General features: G+C 37.6%; 1 protein-coding gene across 1 annotated transcript in view; it reads left to right on the top strand.

Annotated features, from left to right (window-relative positions):
• Nucleotides 1–25,017, top strand: part of NEBL (nebulette) — a 123,636-nt gene that overhangs the window by 7,007 nt on the left and 91,612 nt on the right. The window contains exons 3-7 of the mRNA XM_019801214.2: nt 677–781; nt 2,427–2,537; nt 8,092–8,202; nt 17,108–17,209; nt 18,217–18,318. Of these exons, the coding sequence (XP_019656773.2) occupies nt 677–781; nt 2,427–2,537; nt 8,092–8,202; nt 17,108–17,209; nt 18,217–18,318 (531 nt within the window). The remainder of the gene's footprint in view (nt 1–676; nt 782–2,426; nt 2,538–8,091; nt 8,203–17,107; nt 17,210–18,216; nt 18,319–25,017) is intronic.

The raw sequence follows: 25,017 nt of genomic DNA, 5'->3' as shown, positions 1-25,017 counted from the left end.
CAAGCTTTCAGGGCAGATTCTGCTCTTGTTGGGGGAGGGGAGGCAGATAGGGAGGCCTATGGTTGCTCCTAAGTTGGGTAAGTTTCATTTGAGCAGAATTAATTCGTGTAAAGGAAGCTTATCGTGGCTGTAGTTTGAGCCCCTTCCTCTAACCTGGCATGTATAGGTAACGATGCTAACGGTAATCTCCACTTGTTTGATTTCTGCGTCTACTTCTTAATTGGTTCCATCTGTCCTGATGGCTGCTTGTCTTACACTTAGAGGTAGGCAGCTATGTTTTTGTTTGATTGTAGGCTTAATTGTTCAGTCAGTGGCTTGAAAGTAACAATAAACTGGGACACTTGTCGAATGAAATGAGGGTGTTGGATGATTATGCTGAGCAAGCTGGGCAGACAGGACCCATAGTCAGTGTGCGTCCACCCATGTGGTCCTTGATGATAACAGGACTCTTACTTATCTAAAGAACAGTCTTTTTTTTTTTTTTCCCCCTGTGTCTCATCCCCTTTGCGGTTCTGTGCTAGATATCCATTTATTTGATTTCGCTGGTTTTGAGCATCATTCCTCATTTTATTTACTTCAGAAAACAGACTTCCACAAGTAGTTCTTCTGTTCAAAAAGGGAGCATTAAAATTGTGTTTCTTCTTTCTCATCTTCTGTAAATTATTCTCTCTTTTAGATTCATTATAAAGAAGAGTATAAAAAGTCTAAGGACAAGTGTACATTTGTGACTGACACTCCCATGCTAAACCATGTAAAAAATATTAGTGCTTTTATTTCTGAGGTAAGGCATCAAAACAAGCAAAATGGTTTGCATTTTCGTATTCTATTATGTAGATAAAAGTCTGTGCATTAAAATTAGAGAGTAATATCTTTGAGAGCACCACTGAGTGTTGGTAATATCTATGTAATTATGTAACCCTGTGCACAATGTCAATTAATTCTATGGTTGATATGTTTTATTATATATGTCTATATTTCAACTCCAACTCTTTCATATTTATATAGAATTACTCTTGAAAAGAGATGTTTTATTTGATAAGTAGGAAGTACTGGAAAAGCGGTTTTAGAAATTCCATTATTTTATTTCCTAATAGGTATATTAGATATAAATTGTTGAATATCATTTTGAAAATAAGCAAAATTTACCAGCTGATTCTATAAAACGTGATATCTTTGGTAAGTAATTTTAGATCAATTTAAACTATTTTGAGAAGGATCAGTTCAACAGAGACACTTATTATGAAACCACAGAGAAATGCACTGCATTCATTTCCCAGCTGAAAAATCATATAGTCTCTATCTGGGAGCATTTCAAACTGCAGATTAGACTGCATTATAAAGCACCATGTTAACAGCGATTTCTGTGGGGAGGCATTTCTGTAGCCTGTGACTAGGTCACTTAGGAGAGGTAAATTTGAGAAGAGGATGAGTAAAACAGTATTGTAAACGACTAACCTCTAGTGTTCCATAAGTTACGTTGGAAAAATGTCACCATGATATTCTCAGGATTACTTCCGCTGACGTGAAAACATTTGGAGGAAAACTGGCAAATTTTCTCTTCTTGAGTACCCACATCCAAAGAGTTGTGAGAACACAAAGATTACACAGGGTCTATGCTCAATAAATTCACGCTCACATCTAACTCTGAGTGGGGGTTAACATCAGAGTGTGGAAAAACGAGGTTTTGTTTTATTGGTTTTCATTGGCTGTTATTTCTCCTGTGCAAAAACTCTCTTGATGTTTCTCATTCCTAATTGATTCTTTTTCCTGAAGGAGTTACCTGCAGAGCAAAAAAAAAAAAAAAAAAAAAAGGAAGTAGGTAATCTGTTGTGTTACTTTGAACCTAATCTCTCTAATAGAGATGGTAAAGGAGTTTCTATTTATTAGTAATGAACTTTGGGGATCACTTCGAGACAATGCAGATTGGAGGTGGGAAGGCACAGAAACAGCAAAGAGGCACCCTCACTGCCTCCCCGCCCCCCCCAGTTGTGGTGGGAGGAGGTTAAAAACATTTGCATAAAGGAGCTCTGTCCTTTGCAGTCAAGTTCTAGACACTACATTCTACCAGCTTGTATTTTCTGGAACAACTTAAATGTCTCATTTTTCTCAGGTTTTTCTTTGCTGATCAAACACCCGAAACTCTCAATATAGACAAAGAGATTTACTTTTAGAAACGTGCATAGGTTGAAATAGAAGAGTAGTCATTATTTTCTTGAGCATCTCATTTTAAAGCTTTTTCTGTAATAAATTGGACTTGTCTCTTTTCAGAATATGTTCTTCAGTCTAGTATCTAAGGTTAAAATGGTCTTCAGGTTTTTAAATTAATTCTGTTTCTGAAGAAAGTTTTCTTTTATTCTCTGTCAATATTTACAGTAAAGAAAAGTAATGCTTATTAATTTTTTTTTCTCTTTTTTTCCCCGCTCTAGGCAAAATACAAAGGTGCCATTAAGGCGAATCTCTCCAATTCTCTTTATAAGCAGATGCCAGCCACAATTGATAGTGCCTTTGCAAGAGAAGTTACACAGCTTCAGAGTGAGGTGTGGTTTTCCTAAATTGTTATATAACTATGTAAATAAAAATTTAACCACATACAATTAGCATCTTGAAATATATTAATATTTAAAAAATATATTTAAACATAGCAAAAAGGTTGTTTCTTGGGTATTACATATTGGATGAAAATTGGAAGCAGCTGATTCATGGGTTGTTGGTAGTCACTGATGGGTCACAGAAAATGAAAAGGACAGGCAAATTTGTTAGTCACGTGATGCTGTTTTTCCTAATCCTAGTCACAATTATTAATAGAACAAATTTTAATCTTATTAGGATAGCTTACTTAGATTAAAATCTGACAGCAAATATTAAACCTGTCTCTGATTTAGCATGTGATCTGTAAGTAGAGAACATTCCAGTAGCTTATTCAAAGTCCCATAAAGAGTTAATGGTTAAATTCAGGATCCACAGGTCTGTGCTTCCTCAGTTAGGCAGGAGTTTCCTGAATTTCCTTTTCTGTGGATTATGGATTTCATTTGGAGTATCTCAGGTGGCAGTGGCCATTATAGTGATTGCAAGTTGCAGACGAACTCAAGAACAGTCATCTTGTGAGCTCGTTTTGAATTCAGAAGAGTAATTTTCCTCTTTTGTACATTAGACATAAGGGATACATAGTACATTTAATTTGTTGTATTTCTTAAAACAGAATTTCAAAATAGACAATTTCACCTCTTTCTTAAGTTGTTATTTTGTTTTCTCCATAGCACAGTTTTTTTTTTTTTTTTAACTTTATGAATTTGCTACTCGGCTTCCTAAGTGATATGAGAGCAGGGACTTCTGTGTCTTGTTCTCTGCTCTACCCCCAAGCTTAGAAGTCCTTGGCACACAGGGGGATAGTCAGTAAATACTGTTAAAATGGATTTTGTTGAATTTGTTGATTCCCTTTATAAGGAAATGTTTCCTTTTACGTCGTTTGTATTCTCCATGCTACATTTTAGGTTAAAAATCATAATGAACACATAGAAATGCTTACTATGTGTCAGGTGCTGATCTATACATTTCACATATATTTATATCATTTAATCCCCGTAAGTACTCTGTGAGATAGCCCCATATCAGCGATGTGGAAACTGAAGCACAGAGGAGTCAAGGAACTTGCCTGAGATCACACAGCCAATAAATGGCAGAGTCAACGCATGAACACGGATAGCCTGGCTTCAGAGTCTGAGTTCTTAACCACACTCTTTCTTACCATTTCCACCACTCTTCTGCTTATTAAACAAGTTGACTTCTTCCTTCAGAATCTTTTTAGTTTTAAGTAGAGGATACCTAAGTAATTTTAAAATAGTCTGAAGATAAAGTACTCTTGAAAAAAACTGTGCATTGTTACCCTTTGCAGAACATCTTTAAGTACTTTATTATTACAAATTTAAATGTCCTCTGTGTACTCATCTTGGCAGTAAGCTAATCTCAGCTGTGCAGCATGAGGCTAAAAATATATGATATCAGAGTTTTGCATGGCTGACCATGACTAATATGTCCCCCTTTTTTTCCCTCACAACATCTGGTCACCTTGCCACTTGCTGATAATATACAGACTACTTTATAAAGCAAATAAGTATAACCCAACACTTGATATGTGACAAACAACAGTTATGCAAGAAAGAAAGAATAGTCTCTTATTTTTATACTTGGGAAGGTAACCTTGTCAGATATTCACATCCTCATTGCTGTGCTAAGTGCCCAACTTTCCTCACCTTCTTATGGCAGAAACAGAACCATAGTACATGAACACGTGCAACGGAGGACTTAGTGTGGAAGATAATCCATACAGTATATTGTGGAATCTATCCTTTTCCCCCAAGAGTAGGTTGTCACTTACATTGTTAGCATGTGTTATGCTATAATGGAGTGTGCCCCCTGGGAAAGACAGGTGTGTGCTCCCAGCACTGCCCACTGCTGTAATTAGTCACTGAACTAGTTAGTAAGGAAACACCTGGATTCTGAATAAAGTATCTATTTCAATGGAATAATGTAATGAAATAACATTTCTTGAGGTTTGCATAAATCAATTTTATTGTTGCTAAAATTGTAGTTCTTAGAGCTTGCCTGGTAAGAAGACTAGCAAGAAAGTAAATCTATTTGACAGTATCTGAGAAAACTAAACAACTAACTTTTCACTGTGTCCAAATCATATCAGATTTGTGGTAACCTAAATTAGTGTAGTAGACACATTCTGGAATTTGAAGGTGGTCTGGGTTCTAATGAAAAGTCTCCTAGATTGAGGACACTGGGTCAAAATGTTATGTTAAAATCAATTTGCAAACATCCTCAGATGCTTAAATCCAAACTAGAATGACAATGTGAAGTGAGCTAGATTAATCCTCCTTATAGAAAATGACTGAGGAGAAGTCATTTTAAAAGATAGAGGGATGTGGAGATTTTAGGATGCCATTTTATGAGCTATTCCCCGTTAAAAATTTTATAAACAAAGACCACAAATAAAATTTCTGGAAATGGATGGGCCATGCCACAAAATGGTGAGATCCGTCTCACCAGGGCTCCTTCAGGCGGAGGCTAAATCATCTCTTATCACAGAAGTAATACAGGCTACTCAGGACTCAGGAGTGTTCGACAGCCTATGTTTTTATCTGAGTGGCTCCAGGGTCCTGCTTCAGGAGCTAGAGGAGTCCATGCTGTGGGACTAGCAGAGCGTTTACCCATACAGTAGTTCTAAAATATCCTGAAGTTGGAAATGTATATAGACCTTATGTATATATATGGTACAAAAATATACTATGCTGTCCAATATACAAGATAAACATATAAACTACTTGTAGAAACATATTTATATGTAAATATATAAGACTATTGCAAGTGTCCTCCACTGGTTAGGTATCCCGTAGCAAAGCAACCTTGATTCTCAAGGTATGAAGAAAACCGTGTTCATCTAGGGAAATGCTACACAATAGCGACAAATCCTAAGAAATCAAATTTATCAGAAAATTTATTAGCTTGACATAATTTTCCATTAGCTGTTTTAAGGATGAAAATTAATATGATAAATTAAAGTTCAGCTGCCTCCAATTTGATGTAATCTTAATTCTAAAGTGGTGATTCGTTGCAGCTATAAATGAAATGACTTTTAATGCCACAAGTAGAAAATTACACAGCCTTTTAAAGAAAGAGTGCTTTTTAAAATTGTGCTTGATGACTCACCATTTCTGTGATAACCTACTAAATGATCAGCGTTGGTTATGTTTATAAAGCCACAAGTCATACAAACTAAACCAGGCGCCCAGGAAAAAGGAGCTAGGTACACACTATCTCCTTTCATTTAAGAAGAAGGAGCAAATCTGACAAAGGTTTCTTCTTGGCTTAATAGATCTGGTCACTCATTAAACTCGTCCACCTTTCCCTGAGAAAGTTATAATACAGAATGTAATGGAACTGACATAATGGTTTTTGCCGACTTAAATGGAGGTCCTTAATGGGTTTCCTGTTTAACGTAACTAATTGGTGAAAATGTAAAGATATGTTCATGAGAATTAGATATCCTGATGGATTAAATCAATGGATAGACTCTAACAAGATGAGCGATCCCTGGAATAACATGGGGGTGCTGATTGTGAGTCCTGATAATCAACTAGATATGCAGGATTGGATGTGAGAACAGAGTGGGGCAGAACTGAACAAGGCTTAAGGATACTTGGTGAGAGAAATCTCAATGTAGTTATCAGAAAGAAAACACTGTGATCTATGGATACATAAATAATATTGGATAGCACACAAGAGATCATACCCCCCACTAAATTAATTGGACGGTTCTAATTAGGAGAGGTGAGACCACATCTGGAACATTCTGGGCATCTTAAGAAAGAGTGGATTAATTGGTAATTGTGCAGAGGAGGGCAATTAGGAGTATAGGGGCTCAGGACCTTACTCCGTGCAGATGGTCTGGAAGAATGGGAGTCACTGACATCTGGAGTTCCATCCGGTGAACTAGACTCTTCCTACCTGGCTGCCAGGGGAAGACAGACGGGCTTCATTAAGGGAGGAGCTTTGTGTCACAGTTTCCATGATTTAGAGACTGTGACACCCCAGTGTGAGTTCCATTTCAGCAAACGTTTTCAAGAAGAAGTTGGTGGGGGAGCCAGACGGGAGATTTAAATATTGATAGTTGTAAGAGATGGTTTTCTTTCTTCATGGTGAGATGCGATGATTTTATTTTTAAAAATTAGTTTTGTAAATATCATCTTAATCCTCTAGACAAGTATATTATCTAAGTTAAGCAAATGGTTAATACTGTTTATTAAAACCCACGAGGGGTTTAAGTTCATGAGAATATTTAATAAACTCATTCATTCATTCATTCGTAAGCATTTATTGCATTTCTATTCTCTGTCATTGAGTATGAGAGGCACAGGATATTAAAAGATGTGTGAGAAGAGATAGGCATAGCTCTCAAGGAGCTAGTATTGGTAAAAAGTTTTTCCTTAAGTTGAACTGTTATTCTTTTCTGTTAAAAATTAGATCTTATTTTGTTCTTGTGAATACTCTTCTAGTTTTTCTCTTTAAATTGACTCTATTCTCCTGCGTTGAGTTATTCTAACGCCATTTAATACCTTTTTATTATAAAACTTTTAATATCTATTTAAAATTAATTTTAAAATATTTTATTCTTTCATTCATTCCTGTTTTTATTTTTATTCATTCATTCATTGAGCAAATATTTATTGATTCTTACTTTGTGCCAGGCACTATTTTGGGTTCTGAGCGTTCACCAAGCTAGACAGTTATGTTCTTGTGAGGGAAGACAGAAAATAAGTGATTCTACAAAAATAAAACCAAAGTAATTGAAAATTGTGAAGGAAATACATAGGATAATGGAATAGGCTGAGAGTAAAAGGGATAATTTCTTTGCTGTCTTCTGAATCTTCTTTTTTCTCTCTTGTTGAATTTGTTACTTCTACTATTGAAGTAATCATTCTCACGCCTTCTTTCCATTCCAGGAAGGAACAAATTGAAATGGTAGCAATGGATGACATTGGCATGATGCTCATTTCCCTTACAGAGGATAGGTCTTGACATATCTCAGAAATCTGCCTGCATGTTTTATTTTCTCCCAAAGGTTGAGGCATTTAATGAGGTTTATGTTATATTACAGCTGTGCCTATGGAAAGTAATAACAATTAATTAAAAAATGAAAAATTCACCTTTAAATGTCTGGTCATTTCCCCCACTTTGTCGGTTGCTTTCCCAAGATTTAAAACTCAGACATTTATGACCCTAAAAGCTCATAGATTTGGAAGGTTTCCCAAAACCATAGCTGAGATTTAAGCTAGTTGAATATGAGTAGGGATTTCAGTGTGCATAGGGTCGAGGACTTTTGAAATTAACAGGAAAGAGTCAAAATTAGGAGTCTAACCTGAAACACTAACCTTAAAGCACTGAGTATATTCTCGTGTAGAGGCTTAGGCAAACAGGACCATCAGTGGTGGGATTCAAATACACAAACTCCTAGCAAAACACTGAAATTTAACAGGTAAGAAGGTAGTTTACCCCTGAAGAAACTAACAATGATTTGTGTTTTTAAAGGTTGCCTATAAGCAGAAACACGATGCTGCCAAAGGATTCTCAGATTATGCCCACATGAAGGAACCACCTGACATCAAACATGCCATGGAGGTCAATAAACACCAGAGTAATGTAAGGACGCCATCCCTCATGATTTTCTGAGAAATTGTGGCTATGCACGTCAGGGCTAATGGATACGTGGTAGAAATTTACATATTACAACTCTCCCATTCAAAAAGACTTTACAATTCCTTTTTTTTTTTTTTTTAAATCTCTCAGTGTTCAGTCATAAATTCATCTGAATTATTCTATCAAAAGTCATTAAAACCTTGTGGAATGCCTTTAAAATGTCAGGTCCTTGCAGATATTGGCAATTCTGCTTTGGACCTGTTGGGTTAGCGGCATTTCCTGGAGTGCCGTTGACTTGATGATAAAGTGCCTGTAGTTTCCAGTCAAGGACTGTAGAAGAAGTGGGAGAAAGGGCACCAGAAATCCCTGGCCAGGGAAGAGTCACTTACAAAGGCTAGTGAGATTGTACCCCACTACTGTTTCTTTTGGAATGCAAATGGAGAGCAGAGGGTCAAACTCAAGATCCATGGAGAACACGAAAGCAGTTAATGCCAAACGGCTGGCTTAGCAGAAGAAACCAGGGGAGAGGGGCGCCTGGGTATCTCAGTCATTAAGCATCTGCCTTCGGCTCAGGGCATGATCCTGGTGTTCTGGGATTGAGCCCCGCATCAGGCTCCTCTGCTGAGAGCCTGCTTCTTCCTCTCCCACTTCCCCCTGCTTGTGTTCCCTCTCTCGCTGGCTGTCTCTCTCTCTGTCAAATAAATAAATAAAATCTTAAAAAAAAAAAACAAACAGGGGAGAGGAAATAAGCCCATAGAAAATGAATTCTTTCAAAAGTTCTACGTTAGCAGATTATAAAGTTGTAAGTTAGCAGGTGCACCAAAACTTCCATGTGTTTGCTCGATGACCACCGCTGCCCTAGCGGCCTAGAAGAATAATTTCTGGCTGAAATTTCAGTGGAAGCTGATTTGTCTCCCATTAGGAGTTCTTTGCTCTCTGGGAGGAACGTAGGAAATGTTCGTTAGGTTCTCTATGGGCTAGAATCAGTTCAGATAAAGATGTCTGCCTTAATTGGGTCAAGAAACTCCCTTTCTTTGGAAAGTACCTGAAACATCTTTGTCCTCTCCCCTGGGCTCTGTCCCACCACTTAGCTCCCTTACTGAACGGTGCTTTGACGACTCTGGGCCCCCAGGGCCTCGGCTGGGCAGGATCTCTTTCCAGGATGGCAACAGTTATCTGGTGTTAAATTGCAATCCATCAATCCTTAAGTAAAAATGGAGTGAGGTTTTACATTTTAACTCCAATGTGTAAACATATGCCAGGACCAAGACAATTTCCCAAGATGGTTTAACCTTGATGAGAGAGGAGAAGGCTACACGTCTGTAATTAACAGCAAGCCCATTTTAAGGGGATGCTTCGTAAGAACGGTTTGCTTACAGAATGACGGTCATAACCATAATAACTACCACTTAGCTAGCTCTGCTGCGCAGCGGGAACTCCGCCAAGACTCCGATCGTTTCCAACTCTCACAAAATCCCTGTACTGAGTCCCATTCTGTAGATGAAGAAGATGAGACGAAAGAGTCAAACTCCAAAGTCCACCCTTTCTGTTAGGCCTTGCTACCTCCCTTTTAAAAGGCACTGGTTGTTGGTCAAGATTTTAAATGAAATTTTTTAAATGTGGGATGAAATAGGTTATCATCAGAATTTAGATCAACAGATTCAAGGCGCTGCAGGAAAGAAGGCGTCGGCGGTGGTCCAGGAGGGGCCGGAGCGCGTTACACAGACCCTCGGGGGGCTGCTTCCAACTCTATAATTCAATGAAATTCAAATACGGAAGTTCCTTATCATAGAACTGGGGTTATTATTTTAACTCTGCCTTTTCTTTTAAAAGGTCTTTGATTGAGGGATTGAGGGAATAGAGTATAAAGGCCTTTTCTCTCCCATTCAATACTGTGTACTTATGGGAGAAGGATGTATTTACTTACACTCCTCTGCCTACTCGGCTCGACCTTCACATGCAAAGTTTGTACATATAATAGGATTTAGAAAGTGTTTAAGACTATTTACTCAGATTTAAAGTGAGAATGATATTTGTATTCTACCTGTGATGTAGTTGACATTCCCCTAGAGTCAAGACACTTAGAATAATACATTTGTTGTCCCTACAATATGAAATTTAAACACAGGTCTTGAAAGCCACAGGAAAGCAAGTACCTCTCCTGGTTTGTAGGTGAAGCTAGTACATCTTCACAAAAGATGAAACTCTGTCTCCCACAAAACTTCAGCCCGGTGAAACCCATTTGCAGAGAATCTACTAATAAAATTATCTTTTGGTAATGTGGGATGTCCCTTTACATGTTGCCTCTAAATGAGCTGATTTATTTTAGAAGAAAATGTGCTGTCATGTGTACCTCTGATTTGCCTAGAAACAATGCATCTTTGCTTACCTTTTTATTTTATGTTTCTACCAAGAGCAAGTCAGCTTTCCGATATCTGTTAGAGAACCAAGAAACTGGGCCAACTGCAGTTTAAACCTTTTAATTTCTGCCTCTTTTCAGCTCAGACTTTCATTAGAAGATTTATCAATGGGCCAAATAGCATGTTTTTCCTTTCAGAACTGTTCTCTTCCTCATGCCTTTAGAGGCGTGAATAGGCAGAAGAGGATGGGGAGAGGACTTCTGGGAGGGCCAACTGAATTCTCGCCTCTGTGTAACTGAGAGTTTCAAGAGGAAGACTGTTCTAGGGGCAATAGTCTCTTCTGTCTCCCCACCCCCCACCCAGTTCAGTGAGCACGGAACAGGGGTGAAAATCATTTATCCAAATACCCTCCACTGTAGCATATGGTAGAAAAGAAATTTAGAGTCAGACCACATGTTGCCTGGATTATCTTGGACAAGTTACCTAATACCTCCAAATCTCAGTGTTCCCATCTCTAAAGTGGGACAGTGATATCTACCTCACTGGGCTCTCGTGAGTATTAAATGAGATGGGTTATATAAAGGGCTTTGCAGAAGAGCAGCTCCACAAAATATGACTCCTCTTTGGTCCCCCGCCAATTACAGAGGGTGATTTGAGAGGTTAGGATGATTTCATAGTCAATTTGAAAATAATTAACAGAGCTTAGATTGAGAAAAGGGCCAACTCCATATGAAATTTGTATTAAGAAGCATTTAGGTCAGAAGGGCATGTTCAAATGTTCCCGAACCCATATAACTACTTATCTTGTTGATACTATAATCAAGAAATGATTAAAAACAGCTAATCTAAATCCTTTTGTATCTTAAGGGATGCCAAATTCTTCTAATGTAATCAGAGAAACTGGAGATAATCTATCCTGTTCCTTTCCCCTAAAGATGGGCTCAAAATGAAAACCCCAGTAACATTATTAGTTCTCATCAATCTTATCAGAGACGCAAAACCCAATCGTTCTGAAAGAAGTCAAACAAATTTTGAACTGCCATCTTAAGTTTTGTAAGTAATGTGCTCTGTATAGACTTGTGATGAAATTGGAGTGGTAAACTCTTCCAAAACACCATATTGGTCATCAATTCAACGTGTATTAGAAGGAAGTATTCATCAGGAGACACAAGAGACTTAATGTTCCTTTCAAGAATGATATGTATATTTTCTTAATGGTAATCAAAACTTATCAGGAGATAAAATTTCTTTTCCCTCAGAAAGTGAAAAAGCTTAGAGATAAATCAGTAAAATGATACTGGAGAGGCAGTCATGGTTCCGTGTGGTTCCCCTATGTGACTTATAATAACAGCACTTTGGGAGTTAGTATTCAAATAGAGACATGAGTGTTTTGCTCATCTCTGAGACAGAATAGTTAGTAATACCCATTCTGCCTTCTTTACAAGATTGTGGTGGTGGTAAAATTAACTCATGAATAAGAAAACTTCTATCAACTCTAAAATGCTTTTTGTACATAGTGACCACAATAATAATGAGAAAGATGCCGCTCTGTATTTTACTCCATCTTTTAGGAGATTGAAAACTTGTCTGCCTTCTGATGAATATCAGATCTTACATTTACCTGTATATAAAAGATTTACATTCTCTCATAAAAATAATACTTACAGTTTAGTCGTTTACTCATTTTTTACATACAGGATGCCCAGACAGAAATAAGCCTGAGGCTGAGTTTCTAGTCCATGTGCCTATGTGAGATATCTGGGGGCTTCTCTAATGCTGTAGTTTAGAATAAAAGTATTTCTTGGGAATGACTGCACGAGTGCTTTGAGATTATAACTAAATACAGGCCACACTTCTCCCTTCTGTTCTGCAAATGTAAGATGTAAATCCCCTCTAGTCTCTTCTCACCAAGAATCACGTTAACCTTCATCAGAGTAGCAAAAGGAATGCTGGTTCTGGGCCAGTTGGGTTTGATTTCTTTAAGTCTGCTCATCAGCCCTAATTCCCCCACAGGTGTCTGTCTGGGGCTGCCATCCTGGCTGTCCCCTCACCTCTCAAACTTGGCATCTCCAAGGATCTAAATCTGAGTCTCTTATTGGCCAAGCCTGACTCAGAACAGTACAAGGAAAGGGATTCTGGATAACTAGTTCCAGTCCTGGGAGGGAATGTTGAGGAAGCCTGGTTGGATCCAGACAATGCAGCACAACAAGGGTGGGATGAGGATTTAATGCATTCTTGCATGTAAAGTGCTCAGAACAATGCCTGGCATGTTGGACCCTTTGCACAAATGTAAAAAAATGCAAAGATGTTCTATGCAATGAATGAATCATTCAGCACTACATCAAAAACTAATGATGTACTGTGTGTTGGCTAACTGAACGTGATAAAACAAAAGATGTAGATTATAGGGAACAAGCTGAGATTAAAAGACAATAAAACAATGAAAATACAAACTGAGGGACAAAGTGAACATGGTGAGACAAGGAAGAAATTCAAAAACAAATTTGATAGAATTAATATCTTTATTGGAGGCAATGAAGAACAGATTTGACTCTGCAGAAAAACCTGAAATGGAGACTGTGTTAATCAGGAGGTCCTAGGTTTGACAACAAACTCCATCTCAAGCTAGCTAAGTAAAACATGAGAATTTATTGGTTTATGTAATTGGAAATTCAAGCTACCTTTAGGTATAACTGGGTCCAGAGGCTCAAGTGTCACTGGGACTCTTCCTCTCTCCCATCTCATGACTTTGCTTTCAGACAGACTATCTAGGTGGTCTCAAGATGACAGCTGGTGTTTCCAAAATTAAATCGCCCCTAGAGCCGCTAATCCCAGAGGGAAGGGCAGCAGCTCTTTCTCCCCCAGCCTCAGATCCATCAGTGACTCTGGGCACCCCTCCTCCCCACCCCCCGCCTGGTTTTGTGTCTGCTCTCTTATTGATCATGGTTTCTTAAAGGATGAGATGTCTGTCACCCAGAAGATGGCTGCCCTGGACAGCGCCACCAAATCACATGGGGTAAGGGAGGGGCAGTTTCCAAATAAAAAACCCCAGGCCGATACATAAATTACACATGTCCATTACAAAGGCATAACTTAGGAAAATGACTCAGCTACGTGGAAAAGGGCCAGAAAAGAAATTTAGTGGGGGAAAAAAAAAGGAGGAAGAGATCAAGCATGTAGGGTAATAATTGCAGCTGTTCCTGAGGAAGAAACCACAGTCTTTACAGATAAGATTGTGTATTGTTATAGGTTATTAAAAAGAAAAAGCAGTTTATGTTGGATACAAGATCAAGGTATAAGGAAATGATTATCATATGATAATTACTTTATTGCCATGTGTGAGACCTCTAGAAGGAAATGATGAAACTTCATTGAAAGGTATAATACAAAGTTTAAAGAAGTGGGGAAATATACCTTCTTCTCTTCAGAACAAACTGAAATAGTATTGAGAGATTTTTCCCTAAGTCATTTTGTAGGTTGAGTGCAATGCCCACTAAAGCTAACTATTTGTTTCCTCTGCAGAACTAACTAGAATTATTCTAATATTCATTAATGAGAATAAATAGTTAAAAATTAAGGAAAATTTTGAAATAGAAGGGCAGTAGACAGAACTTGGTCTAAGGGATGTAAATCCTTATAGTGATACGTTCAAGAAATGTGTGAGCAAGGCAGTGAATGTTAAGTCCTTAATATGCTACCTGGTTCATAGTAAATGGTCGAAAGTGGAGATTATTATCGATTGATATTATTATTTCTCCTCTTCCCCCTTCCTCTTCTCTTCTCTCTTCTCCTTTGTCCTCCTTCTTCCCATCTCCCTCCTCCTGCTTTTTCCTTCCATGCTCTGAGGATGCAGTAAGGAACAAACATTAAATAAAATGAGGTAAAATCAATCATTGACCCTCAAGCTTGCACCCAAACACCATCTTGTCATGAGAAGACAGCCTGAAGAATGGAGGCCAGTCCCTTGTTCCAATACAGTTAGCACTTAGGGGTTGAATTTGTTCAGCAAATAGGAAAAAAGCCATATATATTCTTTGACCTTCCACTGCCACACCTCTCTTCGGCCATGTACTGTTTTTATTCTTCCTGGGTTCTGACAGACTGCAGAACGGAGCAAAGACATATTGCAGGCATCTGAGAAATGTCAGGCGAGCTCCCCTCAGACCCAGGTTAGGAGGAGAAGTCCTCTCCGGTAGCCATGTTGCCACAGCGCCAAGTTCAGACATCCTTGCAGACAGTGAAAACCAGGAGCCTACCGCCCTGTGCCTCTCCATGTAAAGCCCTGTTCCTGTGGGATGTCCCCACGCAGTGGTGTTCTGGAAGATCTGACTAGTGACTGGGCTCCAGTGCTGTTCTCCTGTGTGGCTCTGTGGTGTCCGCTTATTTGAATTTGCAGCTCTTGTCAATCTTAATATTTGTTTTGAGTCACATATGCCGGCCTCTAATTTGCAATTTACATGGATGATGGGGCCCTATTCAGCATCCTGCTCCTGCCGCCTTTGTGCCCCTCACCTCTCTTCACGCAGTCATTAGGCTGAGCAGCATATAATTACATAACCCATACAAAGCTTAGATTTCTGGAAGTCTGCAGCTCTTTTCAAAAAGTAAGGGTTTCCATTTTTATCCTCATTCTTTTCTAAACAAAAAGACATTACCCCCCTGTGGTTTCCGTATGAATGCCGTAACTTAGAAACAGTTAGTCTTGTAGGTGGGTAGTAATTTTGGTTTGTTTTCACCTGAGAGTCGGTTTTTGTTTACACAGCTTGTGTTTAACTGAGTGTGGGCGGAGGTGGATTGGCCATCATTCGTGCCTGTTCTTACTCGAAGCCAATGAAATTGGCTTAATTTTAAATCCCGAAAGATTTTAAAATTCACCCAACAATACAACTCAGTTACCAGCCCATTTTCATGTTTCTTTTGCTACCCGTGTGCACAAAACTTACCTGAATCATTTGTGAAGGTAAAGCCTATGAAAGCAGAAATACGTAAGAAAACAGATGTTCTTGCTGAAATTATGTTAATTCTATTGAAGTTGTGTTCACTTGTTAGACAGATTCATGATTATAAACACTATTAAAAAATAGTCTTGGTGGTGATGCAAATGCAAACCCTTAGAAGAGTAAATAGAAATGTATATAAATATTTCATTGAAATAAAATAATGTGTAGGGAGCCTTTCATTTCTTATACCTGATGTGTTTTTGAAAGAAGTGAGAAAGTACAAAATTTTTTTTTTTTTGACTTGGCAAGATTGAAAGGAAAATAACAAGATACACTGATATTACCTAGAACACTGGCTCATATTGATCAACACGGGAATTTGTTAAAACGCAGGTTCTTGAACCCCATTTACCAAGATTCTGTTAATGTAGGTTTGGGGATGGGCCCCAGGAATCTAATTCTTGAATAAGTACCTTAGATGATGCCATTGTAGAAAGTTTACAGGCAACATTAGAAATATTTGTTTTGTACAAATACAATTAGCTGTGCATTTTGCATAGATGTTCAGTTTTACATTTCTGTGTTCTACCTTTCTATGCCTTGAAAAAATGAAGGTGGGTCTTAAAAATGACCATTGCTGCCCCCTTTGCATTAGAACTTTAAAGAACTAATGTAATGGACAAATTGATCAGCCCCTGGTGATATTGCCAAATAGAATCACATCTGGAAAATAGATAAATACTCCTCATGACTGACCTCAGGAAGTAGAGAAATGGACAGACTGGTGAGGTGTTGACCGTGGGACATTATACCAGTTCTCATCTGGTCTCCCTTTATCAGTTGAGTTAATCTAAGTAACCAGCATCCTTTAAAGTACACTTGGTAACATTTACATGTATTTTTCTCTTTAAATATCTATTTTCCACATTTCAGTTTGATTGTATCTCATGTACATTCCGAGAAATGAACGTTCCTTAATGTCATTGCTTTTATTTTTGGAGGCTCAAGTCATTGCGATGATATTTGCTAGGTAATAAAAATATCAGTACACATGACTAGACTTGCCAGACATGGGCATTTTAAGAGTCCGGTCGGAAAAAGAATAGAGAGCTGGAGAGGAGCAACTTCACGCACACTCGCTCCATGAAGTGGTTTTCTACACTCATGTGCTGGGCTTATCCTGCATCCAGTGGGGATCGAGACTGTGTGACGGGCAAGTTAAAGCCCTTGATGAGGATATTCTGTATGTGAATATGTACATACACACTTACACGTGACGGCCTGCTTTTCAGGTGATAATTCCGTAAGAATTCTGTAAAATTCCGTAAGATTGGTTTTGTGCCAAAATCTCGGGCTCACGTTTTTTAGGTTGTATGAATCCAGTTCATATGTGATAATGCTAGTGAGACTTAGGTATGGTAGAAAAAATAAGGTATTTATTCAAATAAATGTTGTGCATAAAAAAATTAAAAAAATTTATGGTTGGTGGGTTCTCTAAGATAATTATGGCAAGGATAAATGATGTTATGGACATTAGGACTGGTAGTGCTATAACATTACTAATTTCTTCTTTTTCTTTCTTTCAATCAAAACTGTCTCTTTGATCAGATTTCTTATAGAAAAGATGTGCAGGACACCCACACATATAGTGCGGATCTCAACAGACCAGACATCAAGATGGCAACACAGATCTCCAAGATCATAAGCAATGTAATCTCTCTTTCTTATCTTGAGCAGAAGTGATTTCTTATTTTTTCAGGAGACAACACATGGCTTTAGGTAGTTGAATGGTTAATTTAATTAGTGAAATTAATCAATCTGAATTAATGATTTCTCAAGTTTTTTATCTGAATTATCCATTTGGCTATGTAAGTTATTGAGGTATATGCAGAAACTATTCAAAGTTGCCTTGACTGCGGCTACTGTTGCCATACTTTTAGAGAAGTGAGTGTTCTGTGGGCGTGAGGTAACTTTCAGGTGTCTTAGCCTGAAAGCCAACTTTATCAGTCACCTGATCCCATATTATCTCTCATCTTAGCCTGTCCCAAAGACTTGACCTTGTTCCCATTGTGTTACTGTTAATTGTGCAGATTGTTTTTTGCCACCTTTTACCCTTGTACATTTTCTACACATTTTGGCTGTTTTCTTACCTTCTCCAAGATATCCTTCTTGGTTAATACCATTTTACTTAAGCATAACTTGCACCCTGATTAAAAATGATGCCTTCACATAAACCACATGTTTGAATAACATAGACTATACTTACTTAAAAATTAATAACTATTTACAAATTTTACTTTATGTTAACCAAATAGGGTTAGATCAGTTCCTAAGATGAAACGAGCCATACAAGCTATCTGTATATAGAAAGCATGGTCTCAATTATCCAGAAATTTCTCCTAATTTTTTCAGTGTTTCTACATAAGTACAATAATGATGACAGGATACATAGACTCAAATTTAGTAATTATTTTACTACAAAAAAGATATATAGACTCAAATTTAGTAATTATTTTACTACAAAAAAAGTTGAATTTATTTAAATTACCACACTAAGTTAACTTCTGCTCTACCAGTCAGCATTTTAGTGTTTGGTAAATTGTAAGGAATGTTTTTCTGTGGACTGAGTGTCTATTATATTTTGTTTCAGCTAAGGTTAATATAATTCTTTGTTGGAAAGTAGAAATAATTAACATTCTCTTATTTATTCATTTTAGGCAGAATACAAGAAAGGGCAAGGAGTAATGAATAAAGAGCCTGCTGTAATTGGAAGACCAGATTTTGAACACGCTGTGGAAGCTTCTAAACTTTCTAGTCAAGTAAGACTACAGTGATGATTCCAGAATGATTTTATTCAGAGATTTTGTTTCTAGTGGCACAGGAAACTATTTCATTTTAGATAATATCTTTAATTGCAAGAATATGCAAAGATAATGTTTCTGAAACCATTTCAGATAGGATTGCAATAATTACAAATTTCAGTAAGAGATAAAATGAGTCCAATTTTAAGTGCAAAACGAAGTTTTCTTCTCTCCCAGCTCAAAGTCTAACCTTTTTCAATGAGGTTAGACATGTTGTCACATTTCCTAGGATTTCTAGAATTCAGCAATTGTGGTATCAATTAGATTAGATTAGATCAATAATTAGATTGCTGTCTATCTATACACACATACACACAGTTTTTAACTAGGTAATAAAATATCGATTTTCATGTGCTCTAGTTTAATCAGAAAATAAAGAGGTGATGCAAATGAAGAAAACTTCGAATTCTTATGGAAGAACATCAAACAAGATCTGAAAAAGTCTGAAGACATGTCATGTTTTTGGCTGAATGTCTTGGTAGATAAAAATTGCAATTCTCCCCAAATTAATATACAAATGTCATGCAATTTCAATTACAAGCCAATAGATTTTTTTAAGTATATGGATATCTATTCAAACTCCAAGACATATGAAATCATATGACCTTAGAGTTTGAATAGATAGGAAATGCCTGAGAAGAGCCTTTAAAAGTATGAAAATGAAGACCAGTGAAGGAGAACTTAAGTTAAGGGTTACCATAACATAATATAAAACCACTGAAATTAAATCAATATGGGATTAGTACAGTAAGAGATAAAATAATCAGTAGGATAGAATAGGGAATCCTGAAATAGATTCCAATATGTATAAGAATTTAATATATGATGAAAGTGTTAGTTCAAGTCAGTGGGAAAAAAGTTATATTAGTTCCTAAATGGTGCTGACATAACTGTCCATCCATCAAAGTAAAAATAAAATTGGACCTGAATCTTAACCTATATACAAAATGAATTCCAGATGGATTAGAGATGTGAGTATAAACAATAAAATAATTTTAAAATATTAGAAGAAAACCCAGGAGAATGTATATACTACGTAGGGATGACAGAGTTGGTCTTAAAAAGACCAGAGATCCAGAAGCTATGAAAGGATAGTTCGGCGTACCTGAACATAGAATTAAAACTCTTAAAATGGAAAATGGTAATATTGGCCAAGTTAATAATAATAGTACCAAAAGCAACTTTTATACAGTTATGGTGTTTTCAACTTTGAAAATATGCCTTCCTCAAGTTGCAAAAGTTGGATGACATTTCAAAATGGAGAGGTGTAAATGAGGAAAACTATAAAATTGGACTGGAGAATATGAAATGACATCTGAACCAATGAGAAGGTCGACTGTGCTATAGCTTGGAAGTCTCAAAACTCAATACCATAGAACTGCAAATTCTTCCAAAATTAATTTAAAAAATTCCACGCAAGGGGCAGCTGGCTGGCTCAGTCAGTAGAGCATGCAACTCTTGATCTCGGGTTCATGAGTTTGAGCCCCACTTTGAGAGTAGAATTTTCCTAAAAAAATTAATCAAAAATTAAAAAAATTTTTTCTAAGAAAAAAATTCAATGCAATTCCAACTAGAATCCAAACAGACTTTTTAAATATTTTGAATCAAATTAAATGTTTGAATAAATTAAGTAAACTGAATTGTCTATGGAGAAGGGAGTGTTTGAGGAAGGCTTCAAAATGTAGAAAGAAGAGCAGCAGCCTTCAAATATTTGGAAAAACACTTATAATGCAAATGATGAGAACATTTTCATATCTAGAATATACAAACGTTCTTTAATAGTGAAAAGAAAAAGACCAACAGCCCTATAGAAAAGTGAGTAGAGGAGTTGATTGAACAGTTACAGAAGAGTATAAATAGTCAATACACATTTTAAAAGATGCTCAAATGTATTAGTAGAAAGAGAAATGCCAGGAGAGCATTTATACCTGTCATGTCCTGTGAGTGTGGAGAAGGACATCAGTGAGGGTTGTGTAGTTGGAAGGGTTTGGTGTAATAGGTAGATTTGAGCTAAGGTGGACTGAAAGAGAGAGAAAAGTCTGCTCAGGGGAGGACCCCAAATAAAGGTTGGGGATATTCAGGACAGCAGAGGCTCCCGGCAAGGAGAGGAGAATCTTAAACACACATGGAAATCTGGGAGGAGTTGAGAGGCTGTGATGATGGTAAATGGGTCAGTGTTGTATTCATTCGGACTGCGGGCCATATTTACAGAGCAGAATAGGAATAATGTGCTCTATAAAAGAAAAGGTGAAAAAGAAAAAGTGATTTCAAATGTAATATTTGGGAGCGTTGTCGAGTTGAATTCAGAAAAGAGTCCCCGGTACTACTTCTCACCATTTTAACTACAGTCTCTCGAGCACCCTCCACTTTCAGGTAGGAAATGGATTGTCACAGAAAATTTTGAGCAGAGAAGCATTGTGAAGAAGATACTATTTAAGGAAGGTTAGCTTGGCAGCACCGTGCAGGAGACAAGGCCTCATGAAAGGCAAGCAGCCCGGAGGCCAGCTGGGATGCTACCAACACATGGGGTGCTCAGAACCTGGGCCAACTTGCTGGTCGTGGGGTGGAATGAGCCAAGAGGGTAGATGAGAGACCCTGAATGTCAGTGTACCTCATAGTCATTGTCTTATGATGTATAAGGCGCTTGCACTTACAAAACAACTTTATGACTCAGAAGGTTGTAGACGCGCTAAGAGCCTGGGGACATGTTTCCGTCCAGGGCCCGAGATGGGCAGCGGCTCCTGGGGCCCTTCTCGTTCCAAATAACACTTGTTGAAGAGGCAGGGCGTAGTAGGGCACGTTCGGCAACTCTGCTTCAGCCCTTTCTGGGGATCAAGACTTCCCATTGATTGTATAGAAGAAGCAGCAGATTCTAGAAAAACAACACGGTTTGGTTGAGAGGTTAGGAAAATAGGCTCCAGACACGACTGCCTGAGCTAAACTCCTAATTCTGCGTCTTGCTGGTTGAGTGACCTTGGGTAATCTCTCCATCTACGGCTGCCTCATCTGTGAAATGGGAACGACTGCAATACCTGCTTCTCAGGCTTGTTGTCAGGGTTAAAATGCTGCCTGGCCCCCAGAAACACTATATAACTTCACAAGAATAATTTAACTGCCGATATTCAGAATAGATTTCCACTCTGCGTTTTTATGGGAATTCACGCACAGATTGAAGCAGGAATAGACTCTGGCCTTTAGATTCCAGTCTGAAATTCATTCCTTCATGATCTTATTTGAAAAAAATTTTGGTATTTGAGCTTTTATTTTGGTTTTTCAAATTCAGTCACCAAAAATCCTACCATTTGCTCCTATCTCGGTTTTTAGACAGGTTAGAAAAAAAATCCAAATCTTTTAGCGGCTGAACCATCAGATACCTAAGCAGGTTGTAATTTGCGAGTTACATTTATATCTGTCATCTTTGTTTTCTCCATGACATGCTTGTTGCTCTCATAATGTAAAAACTCATCAGAACAAAGGAATGGGCAGATGAATATTTAGGAGTTCTGGGATGAACTTGATGTGTTCCATTTGTGTTTTCAGGTGTACGAACTAGAGACAAGGGCAGAAAGTATGGTTTATTATTTTCATTGGCAACTCCGAAGATCACATACGTATTCTCTTGCTCCTAACCTAATGTCAGATGGTGAATACAGGAGCACTCAAAGGCAAAGAAATACTGAGAAGGGAAGTGACTTCGGAATGGCAAGGAGCAGGGGACCTGGGGGCAGGTGCAGGAAGGAGAGAGCAGACGGTGGGGTGGCAGGAGCACTGTGTGAGGGAGGGGGCAGTGAGGAGGCGGTGCTCCAGGTTTGTGGTGCTAAGAGCTGCCGACAAGGAGAAAGCAAGGGGTAGAATTCTCCCAATTTATCAGTAAATTATGCTCTGTGGGATGAACCCAGAAAAGGTAGTGGAAACACAAAACCCTTCCTGCTAACTTGTACAATAGCTTTGCCCCCTTAGTTGTAAAGTTTCCTTGTTTAAACTTAGAAGGCACATACAATTATGGTCAAGTAATTAAGAGAAAATAAGTAAAAAAAATTAAAGTGAAATCTCATGTGTCAAGCTAATGAGATTGGTGTATTTACAACTATCTTAAATATTAGTGGAGTAACTGTTGAAGCCACCGTCTTAAAAAATTCTTCTAAGAGCAGTTAATTTGTTAATATATTCATATATCATTTTAATTTATTACTGGAAATTTATCTACGTGATGAATGAAATTCTTTTAGTTTTATAACATCAAGGAAACTTTTGTATTTATAATAACTAGTGTTTGTTTTAAAATTGCATGTGATGTATTGATAAGAATGGGTTTGAAACATAAAAAGTACATTTTAGATTGCCATCAAAATTTAATTATAAATATTATCCTCAGATTGAATGGGGATGTTAACTGGTTTGGAGAATCTCCCATTTCCCTCTCTGGCAAGCACTCTCCCAATGAATGTCTTTACACCCAAGTATTGGCTTCAAGGTCATGTATTTGAGTTGCCAATTTAAATTGTATTTCTCTCTCTCCTTTATTCTCAGTTCTTTTTCTTTATTGTTCTTAACACCATTTATATTAGTCATATATTTATATATGTGTGTGTATTTTTTAAAAAGATTTTATTTATTCATTTGAGAGAGAGAGAGAGCAGTGGGAGAGGGGGCAATGGGAAAGGGAGAAGCAGGCTCCCCACTGAACAGGGAACTTCATGTGGGTCTCGATCCCAAGACCCCAGGATCATGACCTGGGTGGAAGGCAGACGCTTAACCGACTGAGCCAACCAGGCGCCCCTACAGGTGTATGTTTTAAATATCTCCTTTATTACTACACAGCAGGCTTCATGGGGACAGGGTTGACATGTGTTTAAGTTGTTGTTATAGAATGGCACAGTCTGGACTTCAATGAATATATATAGACTGATTATACAAATTTCTTTAGATAATTCACGGTGCAAAGTCAGTAAGATGTTATTTTATTATGAAAATAAGGACAGGGATATGGTTTTGTGTAAAATTCCGACTTGGAAATACTATTAATTTTATGGCAAGTTCTACATAAAAATCTGGTTATACTCTCTTCTTTGACAGCTTTTAGTTCAAATATCATCCAAAATTGGAGGTATAGGGATATGGCATTGTTTATTTGCTTACTTTTCGTTTTTGCTGATAATTAAGGTATACTTATCAAAGTTCCATTTTTTTCCCCTAACAGTTGTTTCTTTGGCTGTGATTAAAAGCTGTCGTTTAGGGTCTGCCTTTTTCTGGCTTTTTCTGATTCTGAATCTGAGCCATAGGTGGTACTGTGAAGCCTAGCGCCCCTTGTGGCGAAGCTTTGAACTACAGGGTTTAGAAGTCAGGCTTCAGATCATTGAAACACTGCCTTGTACTGAAGCAGTTATGAGGAATGAATTTAAGTGATATTGTTGTAGTTTACCTGTTCCACTGTTTTCTCCAAGTGTGGGCCCCTGAAAGTCCTGATTGATCTGTTACAATTCCTTATAAACTTTCGAGAGTATGATCCTCTATACCTTTCCTATATTAAAAAAAATGTTGGTAAACATCAGGACCATTAGATTCAACATTTATAATGTAAATAAAATCAGTCATGAGTGTAAGTAACTTTTCATTTATTTCCAAAGTGATTGACTTAGGCATAAGGGGTAACATTAATCTTAAAACTGGAGCAAAATCACCGAACCCAACACTATTTCTCCCTTTCTCAAATGGTCTTGAGAAACCAGTTGGTCAAGGGAGGGCATTGCCTCTGGAGATGTGAGTCTTGGTGAAGAGATAGACACTCAGATGTGTGAAGTGTGGGTTGAAAATAGGATAGGATGCTGGGTGTGTATGTGTAGTGAGTGAGCGAAGCAGTCAAAAGGTGAGCAAGGGACCTGTTGAAACCATCTGGCTATTTTCTCACTTCATTTACATGCAAACCTTACAGCAAGAGGTAAGAAACAGTTGGGTGTCAGTGTCTGCTAAGTGTGTTTTGTATGTAATGCAGATATTTTGCTCTATTATTAATTAATGAGGGAAACCCTTGCATTGTTGTTCCTTAGGCGTCTTTGAAGCAGATCACACGGAGTACTCAAGCTTAGAGACAAAGAAATTTCACAACGCTTTGCTTCTTACTACGTTTATTGCAAGGATAGGAGTGACAGATATATTTCAAATAACTAATTTCATAATACAGAAATAACCTGGAAAGTCTCGACAAAATTTTAAAATTAAAGTCTTAGGTGTACAGCCCTATGCATAATAGTGGTAAAAATCTTCAAAAATAAAGTTCTCCAGAGAGGAGTCATGTGCTGGTTAGATGAGTAAGCCTGAGGGAGACAATTTGGTATTGACACAGTTTGTAATACATTTCTATATTTGAATCATGAATTAAGAGTGTGAATGGGGGGGGAAGGGTGTGAATGGATCTCAAGCCTCCATGCAGACATAACCATGATTTTGCATAAAGTATAATCACAAGTTTTGGGATCATTTGCATTACTCTGTGCTTAATTAGTAATATCACGAGAGTATTTTATTATAGTTTGTTATATTTTTAAAATATCAGACTTCTATTAAATACTTTCAGAAGAATATTGCATTGGAATGGCATTTAGTTCTGAGTAGCTTATTTTATGTGCCCAGTTATTCCTAAGATGTGTAATTTATGCA

Source organism: Ailuropoda melanoleuca, chromosome 15 (genome assembly GCF_002007445.2).
Source record: "Ailuropoda melanoleuca isolate Jingjing chromosome 15, ASM200744v2, whole genome shotgun sequence".
Lineage (NCBI taxonomy): Eukaryota > Metazoa > Chordata > Mammalia > Carnivora > Ursidae > Ailuropoda > Ailuropoda melanoleuca.
This window is presented reverse-complemented; position numbering and strand designations above follow the sequence as displayed.